The sequence below is a fragment of the Dermochelys coriacea genome, chromosome 2 (assembly GCF_009764565.3).
Source record: "Dermochelys coriacea isolate rDerCor1 chromosome 2, rDerCor1.pri.v4, whole genome shotgun sequence".
Lineage (NCBI taxonomy): Eukaryota > Metazoa > Chordata > Testudines > Dermochelyidae > Dermochelys > Dermochelys coriacea.
The window spans coordinates 195,775,023-195,792,930 of record NC_050069.1 but is presented as its reverse complement, the minus strand read 5'-3'; the positions used below and the strand labels follow the sequence as shown (position 1 = coordinate 195,792,930).

Here is a 17,908-nt window from a genome sequence, read left to right as displayed (position 1 = left end):
AACCCAAAGTAAATAGACTATAACAGGGTCAACGTGAGAAACTTAAAATATTGGCTTCTGCAGCTAACTCAGTTGTCTTTACCTTCACTTTCCTGTTTGTTCATAATCTGGAAAAGAAAAACAAGCTTTCCTGGTTTTTCAGGTCCCAAACGATTTCTCAGTTTGGAACAAATTAGGCCAAAGGAAAAAAAATATTCTTTCTACACCCGCAGAAGAAGCTACTGCTGTTTAAAAATGAGATTATCACTTCAACAGTCTCTGAATCCAAGTGCCTATGTGACTTCCAGCAGTTCACTGGTGTGACTTTCTTTAAAACATCATCAGCAAACAGATTTCTTGACTGCTTCTCCCTTAGGTCTGAAGTTTATTATAGTTGGCATTATGGAGAGATGATTGCTGGATGTCCATGTCCTAGCCAGCTCCTCTTCTTCAGCAGTTAAGGTTTGACCCTAGTACCGAGTATTGAGAATATTTACAAGAAAATGAGCTGGAGATAGTGCTTGTCCCATTTGTTTTTTTTAATGCTTGTAATTTAACTCTTTCATTACATATTTCCTTTTAAGATCTCACTCACTTCCTTCCAAATTTCAACAGCATCAGCAATAAAACAGCTATTTCCTTTCTTTTTGTTCAAGGCTATAGAAATGGGCTTCAGGATACTCAGCACGTGTTCAACATTTCTCTTAAGCCTAGTGTTGAGAACTTTGGCTGTGACAGTGCCATCTATTTTTTCACTATTTTGTTCACAAACTTTCATCAGATTAGGTCAGTTCTTGATATAGTGCTCAAAACAGTCCATTTCTGAGCTTGGTTCCTCCCACTTTTTTTTCACAGCAGCTGCTGCAGAGTGGTTGTTATGGAAGTATTTTGCAATTTCAACAACATTAGCCTTTATTTCTGAAACACTGATGTCTTTGGCTAGGAGGTGCATCAAATGAGCACTGCATCCGTATGTTGTTAGCTTGGGACTCTCTTCTCATCTTGGATACATTTTCAGCATTGTCTGTGACCAAGCTGCGTAGTAGACAGTTGAATTTTTTTCCTCACAGTTTGTTATAGCTTTTACCGCTACTACTTGTAAGTATTCTCCTGTGTGTGCATTTCCTGATGTATCAATTGTTTCTGTAAGGAAGACATTCCCTTCTTCTTTTGTCACCCAAGCACATACAACAGGATAATGGTGGACACTACTCCACCCATCAAGACTCAGGTTAACAATTTCACCCTCTAGACCTTTTGCACACTGCTCAATTTCTCTTTCATACACTTTATCCAGCAATTTGCCTGCGACATCTGCACTGTTGGGTGGACTGTATCCTGGTTTTAATGACTGAACCATGTTAATGAAGTGTGGGTTCTCAATCGTACGGAAAGGAGAGTTTGTTGCATAAACAAACGGCAATTTTTTTAATCAATTACCTCATTTTGTAATCATCTGGTTCTTATCACAAACTTATCTATGGTTGTTTCATGATGATGGAGGGGTTTTTTTTTTTCCTTTTTGCTACAGGTGATAGATATATTGTGGCTATGTGACATATGTGATGTGACTGAAACACTATCATTGGCAGATAACGCTGAAACTGTAGAAAATGATGGTGATCTTGAAGGTGGATAGTTTTCAGAATCCTGTATATTGAGGATGGATTCTTCTAAACAAAATAAATCAAGTTATCTAATTATTATTACTATACTGCTCATTTAGTATTACTCATTGCATTCACTGACACTAAGTACTACTTTAAAGGTAAAATTGTAAAAGGAAGATCTGCCTATTTCAGCTATTTATTTTTTTATCGCAACTGCATCTAAAATGATAGTACCATAGAGTAACAACTATATTTTTTGCTCAAACATGAGAATTCAAGAATAGTCCAGAAGGAAGACAGGCAGTCCTTAAGAAAGAAGTATGAAATAAAAAAGTTTACCAGCCTGAAGATCTTGCACGCTCAGACATGTTCCTTTTTATCATCTTCAATGCAGCTTTCTCCTGAGAAGGAACACTTCTCATTATGTTGTTTCATTTGGGTGACCAGGCCTTCATTTCTTTGTTGCACTGTTTGCATTTTGTGCGCATGCCTATCTTACCCCCAGGTAGAGGAACTTCATTAAAATATTCCCAAACTGGATCTCTCTTGCGGCCTGCTGCCATTATAGGTTTTCCCTTCTAGTGAGAGAATGGAATGGTAGATCTCAAATCAATGAAGACTACACTCAGAAAGACCTCAAGATTACTGGAATATGCTGCTCGAACAGTTTCATTTTTGTTTCTACTGCCTGTCCCTCCCTTCTCACCTTTATCTCCAGACTTCTTCTCCTTGTCCAGATCTATTCCGCCCCCAACAATCTTCTATTCATTGAACTTTTTGAAACTTTGTACTTTTAGAGAGAGGTAAGGGATTGACTCTGTCTACACAAATTTGTGGAGGGACAGTAGGGTTGAGGTCTGTTGTTTCTTATCTCTATATTTATTTATTTATTTATTTATTTATTTAGAGTCATTTTTCCTGTTAACAAGAATGTTATCTCTGGAGATGCAAATCCACAGTTTGAGAACTGCAAAACTAAGCCTCTCTGATGGTATCTGCTAGACTGAGCACTGAGTCCCATTGGGTACATAGAAAGATTAACCTAAATCTATACAGAAACCCCTGGAACTTCGTAAGATTGGGTCCCTAATCCATGAACTATTGGAACTCATTTACAAAACTTTTCTTAAACATTACATGAATATATTGTCTCATACTATAGAATTAGAATTTATAATCCTTATTCCATGATGAGATGTCTTTGAGCTATACTATATCTTTATCTTTAGATTTTTTTTTGATAAAATGCTTTTGGAGGAAAAACCTCTGATTTAAATAAAAAAAAATCATTGATTTTTATCCACCCTGTCTCATCCTCTATCTAGTAACAGTCTGGTTAAACTTACAGCCCAGTCCTATGCTCCCCTTGCTGCTGTAAGGGAAAAGGAGTATTCTTTTTCTGTTCACTACTCCTTCAAAGTTTGTAGCTGCCAATGTGATGATGGTCTCCGACCGTTTTGCCACTTTCTTTGATTGGCTGGCTGGAAGGGTGGGTTGGTTGTGTGTGTTTCCACTGTTCTCCCAGATTTCATTTTGAGTCCTCTTCCCCCATGAATGGTATCAGTGCCTGCCTCTGCCAATGCTCATAGCTTTCTCGAGTGACAGCAGAGTACTCACCTTACAGTCAATTTCACTGCTGTCCACTAGATTCTGTATAGCAGCAGTTAAAATCAACAAGACGGGTATTTTTTTTTGTCTTCTTTTCTCTTTTGTCTTTGCTACAAAACTTGATTGTGTTAAAACATGACTGAAGAGCTCTGCACTTACATGAGGTCCAAAGCAGTTTAGCAGATCAGATCATCAGACAATGCTAAACTCTTCATGAATCATCCTCCATGGTTTTTGTCTTTCAGAGAATTTTTCAGAAGTGGGGCTGTCCAACTATAGACATATTCATGACCAGTCTAAGCAACAAATCTCACGTTTTACTACGTTTTGGTACTTAAAGATGATACCCCTATCTCTTTCAACCACAATTCAAGCTGCTTGTCATTCTGGGCATAATGTCACAGGATGAAGTCTGATTTGACACCTAGATCCAGTGTCTACATCTCACAGTTCGGATGTGCTTCTGTTCTGTGTACCATTTTCTATTAAGACTGCATTGTTGGTGGCTATTACTTCTGTTCAGAGTGAGCGAAAGTCAAGCATTCATGGCAGGACCGCCTATACCACCTCCCAGAAGGATAGTGTTACTCTTCATTCTCATCCTAAACTTCTGCCTAAAATGGGCTTAGACTTCTATTTAAATCAACTGATTCATTTAGTTCTTTACAAGACCTTACTAGTCCCTGGCAGAGACTAAACTCCACGCTATGGACATGTTAGGAGTTATCGGTGTATTACCTCAGTAGGACAAAACTGTTCCACAGATTACAAAGACTGTATCTTTTGTAATAAATCCGGAGGATGGGTTTTTTCAACAGACTTTCAAAAGGGGTATCAGACTGCATTAGAATTTTGTTATGAACTGAATAAGTTGACCCCACCATCTCATATCAAAGCACATTCAGGCAGCCTTTTCAGCCATTTTAAAAGCCATCTCTTCTACTTGAAATCTGTAGGGCTGCTACTTGGAGCTGCATACATATTTTTTCAGCTCATCATTCTCGGATGTCAGCCTCTAGAACTGATTCACCATTTGCCCCTTGCACTGATTCACCATTTTAACCATTCACCATTTCCTGGCACTCAACAGAGAGACAACTTCTTGCCCATCTCCTAGAATGTGACTTATATAGACAAATACTTTAAAGAAACAAATCCTTATAAGCAGCACCACTGCATGATGTACAGTACTACTGGCATGATAGCAACTAAAGAGCTGTCTCAGTTCATTGAGAAGACATGATCCCATGAGGACCACCGCCATACACACACTCTTGTATGGAGTCCTTTGGCCTAGGGCCAATCTGTTTACCATTCTGTTCTCAACCTGTTTACCATTGTGGGCTGTATGATGCAGCCCACATAACACAGAGAGCTGCATACACAATGCCTATACTACCTGTATGGCCCTGAGGATGTCACATGGATCTCAGCTGTGTGCTGATTGGGCTGCAAGCAGGCCACGGGTTCAGAACCATTGGCCTAGGTGCTTCTGTATTGGTGAAGAAACTGAGTGGCTTTTGTGGCCATTCTGTGCTGTCATCAGAGGGGCTCAAGGACATGCAGAGCATGTGCTCAGCCTCAACAGTCATTACTGACCAAAAGAATCTGATCTCCTGTACCTGGGGCCCATGGACACTGTGTGGGATCTGTGTGGGCAAAATATTTTAAAGAACCACAGTTACTGTAAGGTAACTAACCATTTTTTGTTTGAAATAAAATTGGCAATTTTTGACAATGCCATCATTGATTCATGATGTATAGTATGTATAGTGTAACTTAGCAATTTTAACCAGAAAGTTTTTGAATGCACAAATCTTGGATGGTTTTAATTTGTGAGGTTCTTGGAGAGAAATAATGCCTTAAGTAAAAACATATAAAGTGAGATGCCTGTAGTTAACCTATTAAATCCATATGTAGCCTTTTAAGTGGCCTGATTTTCCCACAGCTCCCATTAGTGTATGTATCTCCCCGAAGTTCTTAAATTCTGTGAATAGTCATTGTTACAGTATAAGAATACTAAATATTGCAGTTTAGAAGAACTGAGGTATTCATATTCTGGTTTTCTGATCTACTTACTGTACTTATAATGTCCCGCATCATTTTCTGGACGGCCACTCCCAACACTTACTGTACATCTTGTCAAGGTACAAAATTAATATTATTGCTGTTCATTTCAACTATGAAATTTTGAAATGTGTGTTTTTGTAAGTTTTTATTTTATGTCAGGAATCACAGTCCATTTTGGAAAGCTGGAGTTAGTTTATTTTATATCTGTCAAAAGTATACTAGGGAGAAGTGGAAAATTTAAATTCTTCTATCCTAATGTTATAAATAAAAATGAATTTCTTCACTAGTTTCATTGGCAGTTGACAGTGCTCATTAAAGATTTAAGATTATGCTACCAAAGCAGTAGTAAAAGATGTTAAAGTTCACTTTCCACTGAAGACAGTTGTGCATATTTAACAGTAGTTTGCAGCACAAGGAGGTGGTTAATGGTTTTTTCCTATTTCATCCACTTAAGCAGTCTTGGAATTGTGGCACAATAAATAGGAGCTGTCTTTTTTTAGCATCCAATTGAGGCTTTGTTAAAGGATTTCTAAACTAAACGATGTCAGTAAATATGTTATCACCAACTCATTGGAAAAAAACAGAACAAACAAGACATGCTCTAGGACACCACCAGCCACTGGGTTGTCCTGTGCTTTTTATGTCAGCTGTTTAGATTGTGAGCTTCTTGAGGTTGGGACCACGTCTTCCCTTTCGTCTTGTGCAATGCTGGGCATACTATTGCCACTAATCAAATTAATGATAAACTTTGGTGTGCTTAGATAAGAGACTAATTTTACAGGTATGGTGTTTTACAGATCATATTAATGTTGACAATTCAGAACTGAAGAATTAATATTTTTAGCAATCTAGTCAAATGGGGGGAATAGTTTCAGGGTTAATAGAAGTTAATGGCACATTGTCGCTTGATATGATTGAATCTAGGTCAGAAAGATTGATGTTTATGAATTTTCTTATATAAACATAAGATACTGTGTACTATAAGAAGAAACCAATTATCAGTGGGCTTACTCAATACAGTATCTTATTTGTCACACAAGAGTCTCTGGTGAAAATATTATATTAAAAAAATCTGCTTACAACCTCACTTGACTGAGTTGGCTCAGTAAATGTGAACCTGCAATTTGCTGACCTCTGTAACTGAATTTCAGTTTCTTGTGCTCCTTTGTTGTGTTGATAAAAATCACTGATAATGACGTGTTTAGATGTCTTTCAGATGCTAAAATTGTTTTCAGGTATGCAGGAACTTGAGTGCTCTTGCTTTGTGTGGGTAACATGCTAGTCTCATTCTGTTTACTCTGGGGTATGTGTGGTGTGAAATATTAAACTGAATAGGTAGACACTTGTATAAGGGAGGGCTAATTTTTCTTATATTTTTAAGGTAATTGGGTCTTTGGTTACAGAAAATATATGCAAGAAACTTCTTTTTTTGAATTTTCATTTATATTAAAATGGGGAATAACTTTCAGGCCAATGGATTGTAAGATTGCATACTGTTTATATGCAGAGTTCCGTTGGTACTAGTTTTGTCTATCTTGCCATATTACTTCATCTTGATCCTATGAGTTGAAAGTTGGCAGTAGAATAAGTACTACCAATATACTTAATTTAAGAATGAAGGACTGACACATTCTGCCATGATCTGAAGCCAATTTTTCCGGTATCCTAAATGGTCTGGCTATAATGGATAATCTGTTTTTTCATTACATTTAAAGATTTGCTTACTTGCATGATGCGGAGATTAGAGGAAAGTTGAGAATGTCTGACACATTTTAACATACGCTTTTAAAAGTGGGGGGAGGCACATTTTGCATGGTGTGTATAAACACCAGTTTTAAATCTGAAAGCAATGTTATAGTGGATAAATGGGAAAAATATAACTTGGGCAGCTTGATTGCAAACTTTATTTAGGTCCAGAATTGAATGCTGCATTTATTTCTTTTACACATATGGATGGGTCTTGACACTTGACCCAGGTATTGATTTATAATTACTGTTTCCTATGGAAAGAGGAGAGATTAGCTGTTGCTATATTAACTTCAATTATTCTATTCTAAATTTCTCTTTTCTTTTTTTAGGTTTAACTATAGATCAACACATCACCTTGCATCCCATGGATTTTATGAATTTTTAAATTGGTTTGATGAAAGAGCATGGTATCCACTGGGAAGAATAGTAGGTGGGACTGTAAGTATGAGAGTGATCACTTCTTGGTAAATTTAAAAAATTCAGAAGGATAACTACAAGTGAAATTACTATGTACGTTAAAGGAGAAACTAAATGTAATGTACTTTTAATTGCTATAATAGCTACAATAAGAATTTCAGTTACCACTAATACAATGTCAGCTTTATGCCTCTAGTTCATAAACTTACTGTCAATCAGTAGCCAGACCTGAATAGTATATGCTTGTATGTCAACTTTCAGTAGCAGTAATTGAGACTATTATGACTGGTTCACCATCCTGTTGTCTTGTTGTAGCGTGTATCATTACAGACCTACCTCTCTGATATTATGGATGACTATGCATTTTTCAATTGAAGCCAAGAGTAATGCTTGGCTTTTTCATGTTCATGGCCAAGGTTTGGATCTATTATATTTTTTTAATGTGGATATTTCTGAATCTGTAGAAAATGATATTGGACTGCACTGGACAAATACTTTTTTTTTTTTTAAGATTACATTTCCCCCGTTATTTTTAAAGATTTTCTAAGGAATATAAAAAATAAATGAGATAAAATTAATTTGGATGTAAAGTGCTAAACAGCAAGGATAGACAAAAAAAAATTAAATGACATTAAATGACGTGGTACAATGAAATGTCATTGATTTAAGGAAGACTGCAATTAGAAAGGTGTAAAGAGTTCTAATGGCAAGCAAATGTTGAAAACCCATAGAAGCACCTTTTCTTCAGTAATGAGAGAATAAATACCATTTAAGTGGATTTACAGAGTGTTTTGCAATAAATTAAATCAAATGGTGATTTTATTTTTAAACAAAACATTTTAAAAAACCAGCTCTATATAACTTTTGAAATCCTTGTTAAAATGGATTAAAAATATAATTTCATCTTTAATTCCTGGCATATTTCAGAAGGTCTCAACATAGTGTTTTTTGTTCAACTTCAGACATTTAGGGGAATATCCGTGTTAAAGTTTAATTCAGCAGAAATTTATTACTTATATTGTTTTTGCAGGGCAGTTAAGGCATTTGAAGATTTTTAATGTTCTAGTCTAGTGTATAGGCACCGTTATTTCATTGAACTCCTGATATTGTAGAATAAAACTATTGCTTAGAATGTTTTAGCATTATTTGAAATCATGTAGTAGATATAGTTGATAAGAGATTCAACAGACTCGTGCAAATCTGTGCTACACTTCCATGGAGTCACCTTAATTCTGTTCCAGATTTTTTAAAAACATTTCATAGTCAAAGTTTCCTACTGTTTAAAATACTTTGCACTTAAATATATTAAAAAGTATCCATCTGAGGGTGGGTGGATGGGTTGTTTACAGGCAGTGACTTTAATCATTGCAAAATTCTGAAATGTAGGCTAATATCTCCCACTTTACAGGTGTGGGAAATGGAGCATTACAAGATTAAACAATTTGGCAGAAGTCACATAGAAAGTCTATGATAGAACTAGGAATTTAGAAATGTTTGAAAAATGACAAAAAAAATTAAACTACATAAAGTTTCTGGAAAATGTTTCAATTTTGCATCACTTTCAGATGGCTTGAAATTTTCTGACTAGCTTTACGAGAAATAGAACGTACACCTACTTCTTGATCTTGTGCCTGACCTACAAAATCATCTTCCTTATAACAACTTCCAGGGTAGATAAAATTGAAATCTGTATATGTTGCTTCATCATTTATTTGGAGAAAATGGTTTCTTGCACATGTTGTCAACAATCATTTGATATAATTTAAAGTGTGGCAAATTACTTTAAGTTGTAGTATCGGATATGTTGAAAGCAGTGTTAGAGTAATTTAGTTTTTCCCTGCATGTGACTGACTTCAACCAAGAAATAAGTAACTTTTGTTATAAGTTGTATGTAAATAGATTTACAGTCAACATTTCTGCAATCCTGAAATATTATTTGATTTTCTTTCTCTTTTTTCTTCTAGGTCTACCCCGGGTTGATGGTGACAGCAGGCCTTATACATTGGATTTTAAATATGCTAAACATCACAGTCCACATAAGAGATGTATGTGTATTCCTAGCACCAGTTTTTAGCGGCCTTACATCTATTTCTACTTTTCTGCTTACCAGAGAACTGTGGAACCAAGGAGCAGGGCTTTTAGCTGCCTGTTTTATTGCTATAGTTCCAGGTTACATATCTCGATCAGTAGCAGGATCCTTTGACAATGAGGGCATAGCCATTTTTGCACTGCAGTTCACATACTATTTGTGGGTAAGTAATTGCTCAGATTCACATTCTTCCCCCCCCTCCCCCCCAATTCTCCTGACCTTACTCCTGGTCTTCGCCTTAGAACCCAATCTTGGATCTTTAGAATGTTTTTCTTCCTTCTATAATTCTCATTGCCTTCTAGAATAGATTTAGAGAGAGATTGGACAGGCACCCAAAAGTAACATATGAACGTCTGCCACTCCGTTGTTCCTCGGTTTGTTAAATCATCCTCTCATGCTACTTTACAAAGGATGTTCTCTAACAATAAGTGGTTTACATTTTTAGCGCAAACGGTGATTTTCTTGTATTTGATTCTGTGGCTGTGTGTGAAAAATGAAAATAGAGTTAGGCTAGCATTTTTCAAACAGTCTGCTTGCTCGCATGGCTTGAACACATTCCTGTATCGTTACATGACAAAAAGGCATGGGCAGGATTAAGCCACTGGGTTTTTCTGGGCTATTGTAAGTAATCTGAGAAGTTCTGCATAGCAAATACAACTGAACACAAATTAGACAATGAGGGGCAGAGCCAGACAAACAGGGTCCACATTAATAGCCATGTGCTTTTGATACAGCACAAGTATTGTTCTTGTCTCGCATGCAATTAAACCAGATCTAAACAGAATTGTTATATTTTATAAAGCATTGTACTGTATTGCAGAATGGTTCAGCATATAACTTACTGAGTTAAATCAGCCACTCTGCTTTGGGGCATGAAAATAGAGCCAATGGTTATTGTGATTCACACCCAATAGAAATTGCTGTTCTGTAAATGAAAGTCTTTATGTACTACAGAATAAACACAATAAAACACTGCTCTATTTTGTTCTATGTTGAAGGGACACTTGGAGGATTGTATATCTATCAACTAAACTACAACTCAGTATGCAGTTTAATTCAACAATATAGTGTACATTTTGTTATAGTATAGAAATGAGAACACACAATTTCAAGATACAGGATATCACAGAATCTATTGTCTTAGAACTGTTTCCTGTCAAATCACTTGTTCAGAGATCCCCATCTCATGAAAAATTGCTAAACGGTGCTGTACCACTCTCCGCTTCTGCGCCCCCCCCCCCCACAAAAAAGAGAGGGAGCGCAAGAGAAAATTTAAAGGAAACAACTTTCCCCTATTTTTTCTGTTAATTTTGAAACATTTAACACTTTGTCTATTAGCAGTAAGCTTTATACCTGCATAATTGTAGTGTAGAATAATTATTCTGCGATAGCTATGTTGGGAAACTTCCCCATGTAGACAAGCCATAAATCATTGCTTATGATCTTAGTACAAACAGTAGACTGACTTCTTTTTGTTATTGTTGAAGTAGTAAATATTGTGGCAGGTTGCTGTGAGGACCTACTTGCTCCCAACATTTGCTGGGGTAAGGAACAAAACATTCACTCATCTCTCCCAGTAGTCAATCTCTGCTCTTACACACAAGGGAGAAGGAAAGAGGAGGGGTAGTACCAAAACACAAAATCATCTTTTGCACCTTCATGAGCCAAAACCCCAGCTATTCCTTATCTGCTGTCAAAACTTCCAGCTTTACCCAACACCCAGCAGTGTAATAATTCATCAGAACAAAACTCTACACAATGCTGACAATCTTAAATTTGGAAGCACAGAAAAATGTGTAGTTATTTATCAAAGTAAATAATAAAGACTACTGGACTGGTAAAGCTGTAGTAGTCCATAACTGAGGTTTAATGTACTATAAAGGATACGGAGGTTTCCCACCAACCATTAAAAGAGAATTGGCCAGTAGTTGTTACCATAGATTCAAAATATTATATTGTATTAAGAAATATTTTGTTTGATAGCTCAAAAAATTGTCATGGGCTCTCTGTCAAAATGGATTCTTTACATCTAGCACATCATCTGTATGTCAGATCATACTCTGAACACCTGCGGAACCCCATTGTCTTCAGCTTATGCCTTCAGTGATACCTGAATGTTCCCACTAGCTTTAAGTGCGTTTTCAAAGTTATTGTTCAGAATAGAACAGCACTTACCCTCATAATACGATATAAGGAGTGACAGAGCAGCTGTGGTGAGAGTTGTGGTGGTCATCATCCGGAAGTGGCCATATGATCCATGTTTACACCAATCTTCAAGTAGCACAAAGATGCTGCAACTACTATTCTGCCTCAGAGGTTGAAGCATTTAGTGCAGTGGTTGTCAACCTGCAGCCCATGGACCGCTTGCAGCCCAATCAGCACACAGCTGAGGCCTATGTGACATCCTCAGGGCCATATAGGTAGTATATATATTGTGTGGATGCAGCCCACATAACACATAGAGAACTGCATATGCAGGCCCACAATGGTAGATAAGATGGGAACCACTGAACTAGTGTGTCATGTCCTAGCACCAATTGAGTGAAAAGTAGGATATAGGCTATTATAGTTGATTGACTATACAGGTGAACTGAATTGCACTGTTGTTTTATTTTATGGAAGATGTCTTTCCGAACTACATCCATGAATTTTGAAGGTGGGCATTTAAGTTCCTAAAACATAAACTGATCGTGGGAGTCTTTGCTTTAACCCATACTTTTAATAAAAAGGTACTTTTTTGGCTTGGGTGATAGAATTTTGTAATGCTGTTTTTGATGGCTTTGTCTAATATTGTAACTTGTAATTCTTGAATACTTAATTGATTTTTTTTTTTTTAAGGTGAAGTCTGTGAAAACTGGGTCAGTCTTTTGGACAATATGCTGCTGTCTGTCTTACTTTTATATGGTAAGCCTTTTATTTGTACATAAACAAAACTGTTTCTGTTCAATACAGTTGAATGGAAACAAGTTTTGGTTTTGTATTTTTTAAACTGACAGCTGTTTCTGCTGGCCTAATTAAGTCAAAGAAGAGGGCAGGTGTTTCCTTTTCTGCTCAGAACCTTTTCTAAAGAGTTGTGTTCTCTGGGAAATAAATTTTCCCGTGTATGAATATGCCAGGAATTTTGGAATGGAGCAGACAGATTCCTTTGGTGATGGTGTTGGTGGGGGCTCAAAATGAGTGGAAATGATCTGACAGTAGAAGAGATGATCTCATTCGGAGTGAATTGGTGGATCTTGAGTGGATGGCTTCAGTAAAAGTGGGGATAAGTCTATCTAGTTTATCAAAGAGAAGTTTAAGAGGTGATTTGATCATCACCTGGAAGTTTGTACACTGGGAGAAGGTAACTGTATATTAGAAGGTTAATTGATGTAGCAAACAAAAGCATATAACAGGATCAAATGGCTGGAAGTTGAAGCTAGAAAAAATTGGAAAAAAGTTGGAAATAAGGTACAAATTTTTAAGTGAGAATAATTAACCATTAGCCTAGGACAGCTTACCAAGGGATGTGATCTTCCTTCACTTGAAGTCTTTAAATTAAGACTGCATGTCTATCTAAAAGAAATGCTCTAGTTGAACTATAAGTTTTTGATTCAGTATACAATGTGAATTTCTGCAAAATATTCACACAACTAAATACTGGCTGTAAGCCTTTTCTTTTACATAGCATTACCTTCTAAAGCACATTTATTTCATATTATGGTAGAGTGGTTGTGAAACCATAAGTAAGGGTATGTTACATATTTCTGTTACACAGTTGTATACAAATTAGGCCTGGGTTTGTTATGCTAGTATAGTATAGCTTTTCTACTACACCCACATATTCTGATGGGAGAGTCTTTTAAAAGAGACTGTTTGCAAAATTCAGTCAAATAACAAAAGGGGTGGTAATGCATTTTTACTGCTGGAAATCATGAGGGAGCAGATTCTGCCACTGTTATTTGTTGAGTAGCATCTTTGGATCAGACACACATTGGGGGGGGGAAAGGGACTGTGCAAACTAAAACACCCCTAATCACATCAAGGTATCAGAATCTCTGGCTATATCTACCCATGAATGTCACAATGCCTGAGTTGAACTAGAGGGTATATTGCATATTTTCCCTTTGTTTTAAGGGACATAGTCAACTAATTAAGGGCTAAAATTTGCCCAGGGTTTAAGATTAATAAAGTTCCTTGCGTTATCTCTTGTGGTGATTCTTTGCAATATAGTTATTCCGTTTATGAAAGAATTAATGAGACCTTTAGTTGCTGCTGAGGTTTTAATCAAGCTCTTTATATGGGTTTTTTTGCCAGATCAGTCTTTAGGACTGGACATAAATGTATCCTCCAATGTAGTATTATCTTTCTAATGAAACCAGTGTTCTTAAACTATTAGCTGATAATTAAATGGTAAAAATTGCAATTTTGGGGTAGTAAACGTCATTCTGCATTGAAAAAATTGAGGAAGTAGCTCAGAATAGCTACTGCGTTGACTGAAAAGTTATGCATGTATTTGCAAACTGACTATTTGGTGATATTTATCTCAATTAAAGTTTATGTAATGACTAACTCACTGTTAGTGTGACCCACAGAATTGTCTTTAAAAAAGTAACTCTTCTAATTCTTGGTCTCAAGCTCAATTATTATTATTTGTATTTATTATTAGCATTTATTTGATACCCATCTCTATAGCTTGGGATGCCTTTCCATAGTGATGATGACCATGTTTTTAAATACCAGGTTTTGCATTGAGACCGTCTTAATCTGGCATGCTCTCCTGCTGCCTGTGTCTTTAACACTCCATTAGGAATCCAGGATTTAATTAGTTGGGCAAGACTAGGCAAAGAGGTACATCTTCAGCTCTTTTTTTAAGTGGTCATATTTGGGCTTTTAACTGTCTTTCCTTAGACAGCAAATTTTAGAGGCACAAGCTCGTTGAGAGCTTTTCCGCCAGCATTCTCAAACCTTCACCTTTATAGCTGTTATGATCTTCAATCATGCACATGTTCTCCCTCCACCCCACACCAGTTGTCATCTAACAAGTCTCATATAAAGCCTGTATTGGAATAAAGAAAAATTGTTGTGAATGTAATGTTACTACTGTGTTAATAGTAGTACATAAATAGAATCTGATAGTGTACAGCTCTTTCTCAAGTTATATTTAAATTATCTAATTTACAGTTTCATTTCCCATAGGTCTCTGCATGGGGTGGTTATGTTTTCATCATCAACCTTATTCCATTGCATGTGTTTGTGCTGCTGTTGATGCAGAGATACAGCAAGAGGGTCTACATAGGTGAGTGTTCTGACTCTCTAAAAGTCAATTATTTGAGAAGTGATTTCTAATCTATTTTTACTGAACAATCAGTTCTATTTGGGAGGCATTAAATACAGGAATGTGAAATTAATAAGTTATCTTAATTAGGTCTTTTACATTAAATCAGAAATTAATAATTTCATATCAAGTCTTATATTGGTCGTGCTCTATACCCATTAGCTTATTATTTACAAAATAAAAAGATAAGGATTTTATATGTTTAGTTCAGTGTTTCAAATCTCTCAAGTGTGTATTTCCTAGCTAGTTTTTGTTCCCTTTAGTACTCAGTGTGGGAAGGGGAAATTCACTGAATCTTCACTGAGTTGTTTAATATTTTTAAAGTTCTTTAATACACAGGTTTCATTTGTCTGTACTTTCTGTATGATTTAATTGCAGCTTTATAAAAGCTATCCAGTAAAAAAAAATGAATAACCCATCTATAATATGCTGTCTCACATAACAAGAGACAGAGCAGCATTCAACACAAGTGTGTCTGTTCAAATAAAATGTGTATTGCCAAGACTTTCAAAAGTTGCCAGTGATTTTTAGCTGCCCAACTTAACACACCTTAAAGGGACCTAATCCTCAATAAGTATTGAGCATCTACTCTCTGAAAATAAGGACCCTTAGGCTGGCTCAAATTGGGTGCCTAAAATGGAAAAGGAACTAAAATGGACGCATGACAAAAAAAAAAAAAAAAAAGGAAAAGCTGTCTCCAATATACAAACTTCACATAGAAGCCATTTTTTCTTTTATTAAACTCGGGATGATTTTAGTTTACCAGCAAATTTAAAATCTAAAGAGCAGTTTAGAGTGGGGCTGAGGGTAGAAGCACCCTGTGAATTGGGTGGGTAGAAGGAGAGCAAGGAAAGCTACTGTGACTGGGGGAAAGAGCCCCCTCCAGACTCAGAAGGCATATCCTGGTAGTTCCTACTGCCGTTCCTATGGCACTTCCTTGCTCACTAACTGCTGTGATCCACATACTCTCCCTCCCCCCCCCCCCCCAAGTGGCTGGTGCATTGATGCCTCCCCCCCCAGATGCTGTCCTGTCCCCTGGGGAGGCTGGAAGGCAGGACTGATCTGAGTCAGGGAGTCCTACCTGCTTCTCAGCAGCCAGCCTGATCTCATGCGCCATCCTCAGTGGCTCCTCTAGCCCTTCTTCCAGGTCCTGCTCTTGTGTTTTTCTCCCCCACTCCCTCACCACTCATGTGCTGGACCAGAGCTGTGTCCTGCTCTCTGGGGCTGGAAAACACTGGGGGTGCAGAAATATAGATGTATCCCTCCAGTATTTTCTTTGTGGGGGCTATAGCTCTGCCCTCCTTTTCCCTCTTCTTCCCCATTCTACTGCCCCTAGTTTGGAGTCAGTCAAATCCAAAGGAATCCTTCAGAATGCACTGGATTCAGAGGAGACCCTTTTCTTCACTTTCAAGCATGTGTAAATAGTGTTTAGAGAGTATTTAATTGATCGGCTTGGCATTTTTATGATTTTTTATGTAAATCATTGACAGAGCTAACAAATTCATATACATTAGTCATGATGAAAGTGTTTTCATGGTTTGTCATTGAGCAATAAATATTAAAACTCTAGAAAAGCTTAAAATTTTACCAGAAGATTATAAAATTGTATGCTCCTTGGGGCAGGGATTTTTCAGTCATACTTTGTGCTACCAGAATAGAAATCAATAAATCAATACAATTTCAGCAAAGAATAAACAAAATACATCATTACATATTCTGTGCATCTTGAATTTTTTTACACTGTTGTATTCATAGATATAGCAGGATGGATTAATTTAAATCAAAGTAGATTTAAATCACCAAGCAGGAAACCTTGATTTAGATAATTAATTGATTCTCATTAGCTGCTATAATTTGGGTGGTACTTTTTGCTAGCCAGGGGGATATATTGTTTATAGGAGTGCATATGATGAAGTGAGCTGTAGCTCACGAAAGCTTATGCTCAAATAAATTTGTTAGTTGCTAAGGTGCCACAAGTCCTCCTTTTCTTTTTACGGATACAGACTAACACGGCTGCTACTCTGAAACTGTTCACATATTTATTTAAGAAGTTATGTAGCGTAATATATATTTATTCAGATTCTTAATTTTTACATATTTTTATTATGTTAGGAAAATGGAGAATGACTTTTTTTTTATTTACTAGATTCATTTTTTACTCCTGGTTTGTGTCAAGCGGCATTTGGATAAAACTTGGAAGCCAATTAAAAATGGACAAAAACAGCATTTTAAAATTGTTTTTCATTAGTTAAATAAACCTGCATTAAATGTGCAGGATACGTAAGGGAAGAAAATTAAGTTTATTATGTTTGTTTTGCATTTAAAAATAGCTAATTCATTAAAAAAAGACAGTAATATTTGGTAGTGAATTGAACTCATTGTTTCTGGTCAGCATAGAATCATAGAACATCAGGGTTGGAAGGGACCTCAGGAGGTCATCTAGTCCAAACCCCTGCTCAAAGCAGGACCAAGTAGGACCAAGACCAGGAAGTTTGTATATTGGAGTTGCCCTATGAGGTGCAGCAGACAGTGTAGGACCTTCCATTTAAAGGCAAGTGCTCTTTTCAGAGTAAACAGACTCAAAGCTGCATAGTCTGAAAGATTTGAGAGGTACCCTGAAATCCCTGGGATTGTATACACCAGCTCCCACCGGTAAGCACTAAAAGCCCCAAACGATGACCCACTTCTACCCACCACAGCAGAGACAAGACTACTGTAGGAGAAGCAGTAGAGGCTATAAGAGGAGGCCTCCATTCCAGTCCTTGTCTGCCCTGGTGTGTCTCTCCCTCCCCCCCACTTCCCCCCGAGACAATCAGCGGGGTCTAATCAGGCCTTTTGATTGGCCACTCGGGGATGACGTACAAGGACAATGTGTATATCTGATTTCCCCTATTTTTGTGGACTGGTTATCCAATTCTATCAGGCGTGGGCCCATGTTACCTCAGATTGCTGGGTGTTACACATGATAGAAGTGGGATACACCCTCAGTTCAGTTGTTTCCCTCCTTCCCACCCTCCCCGTCCCTCTTCAGAGACCCTTCTCATAAGCAACTTCTAGCCCAGGAGGTGCAGT

At 37.0% G+C, this 17,908-nt stretch overlaps 1 protein-coding gene across 2 annotated transcripts in view; it reads left to right on the top strand.

The window, feature by feature from the left end:
* STT3B (STT3 oligosaccharyltransferase complex catalytic subunit B) overlaps nucleotides 1-17,908 on the top strand; it is a 72,961-nt gene that overhangs the window by 20,387 nt on the left and 34,666 nt on the right. For both annotated transcript variants that reach the window (XM_043508990.1, XM_038389558.2), the window contains exons 2-5: nucleotides 7,346-7,454; nucleotides 9,398-9,685; nucleotides 12,361-12,426; nucleotides 14,698-14,797. In XM_043508990.1, the coding sequence (XP_043364925.1) occupies nucleotides 7,346-7,454; nucleotides 9,398-9,685; nucleotides 12,361-12,426; nucleotides 14,698-14,797 (563 nt within the window). The remainder of the gene's footprint in view (nucleotides 1-7,345; nucleotides 7,455-9,397; nucleotides 9,686-12,360; nucleotides 12,427-14,697; nucleotides 14,798-17,908) is intronic.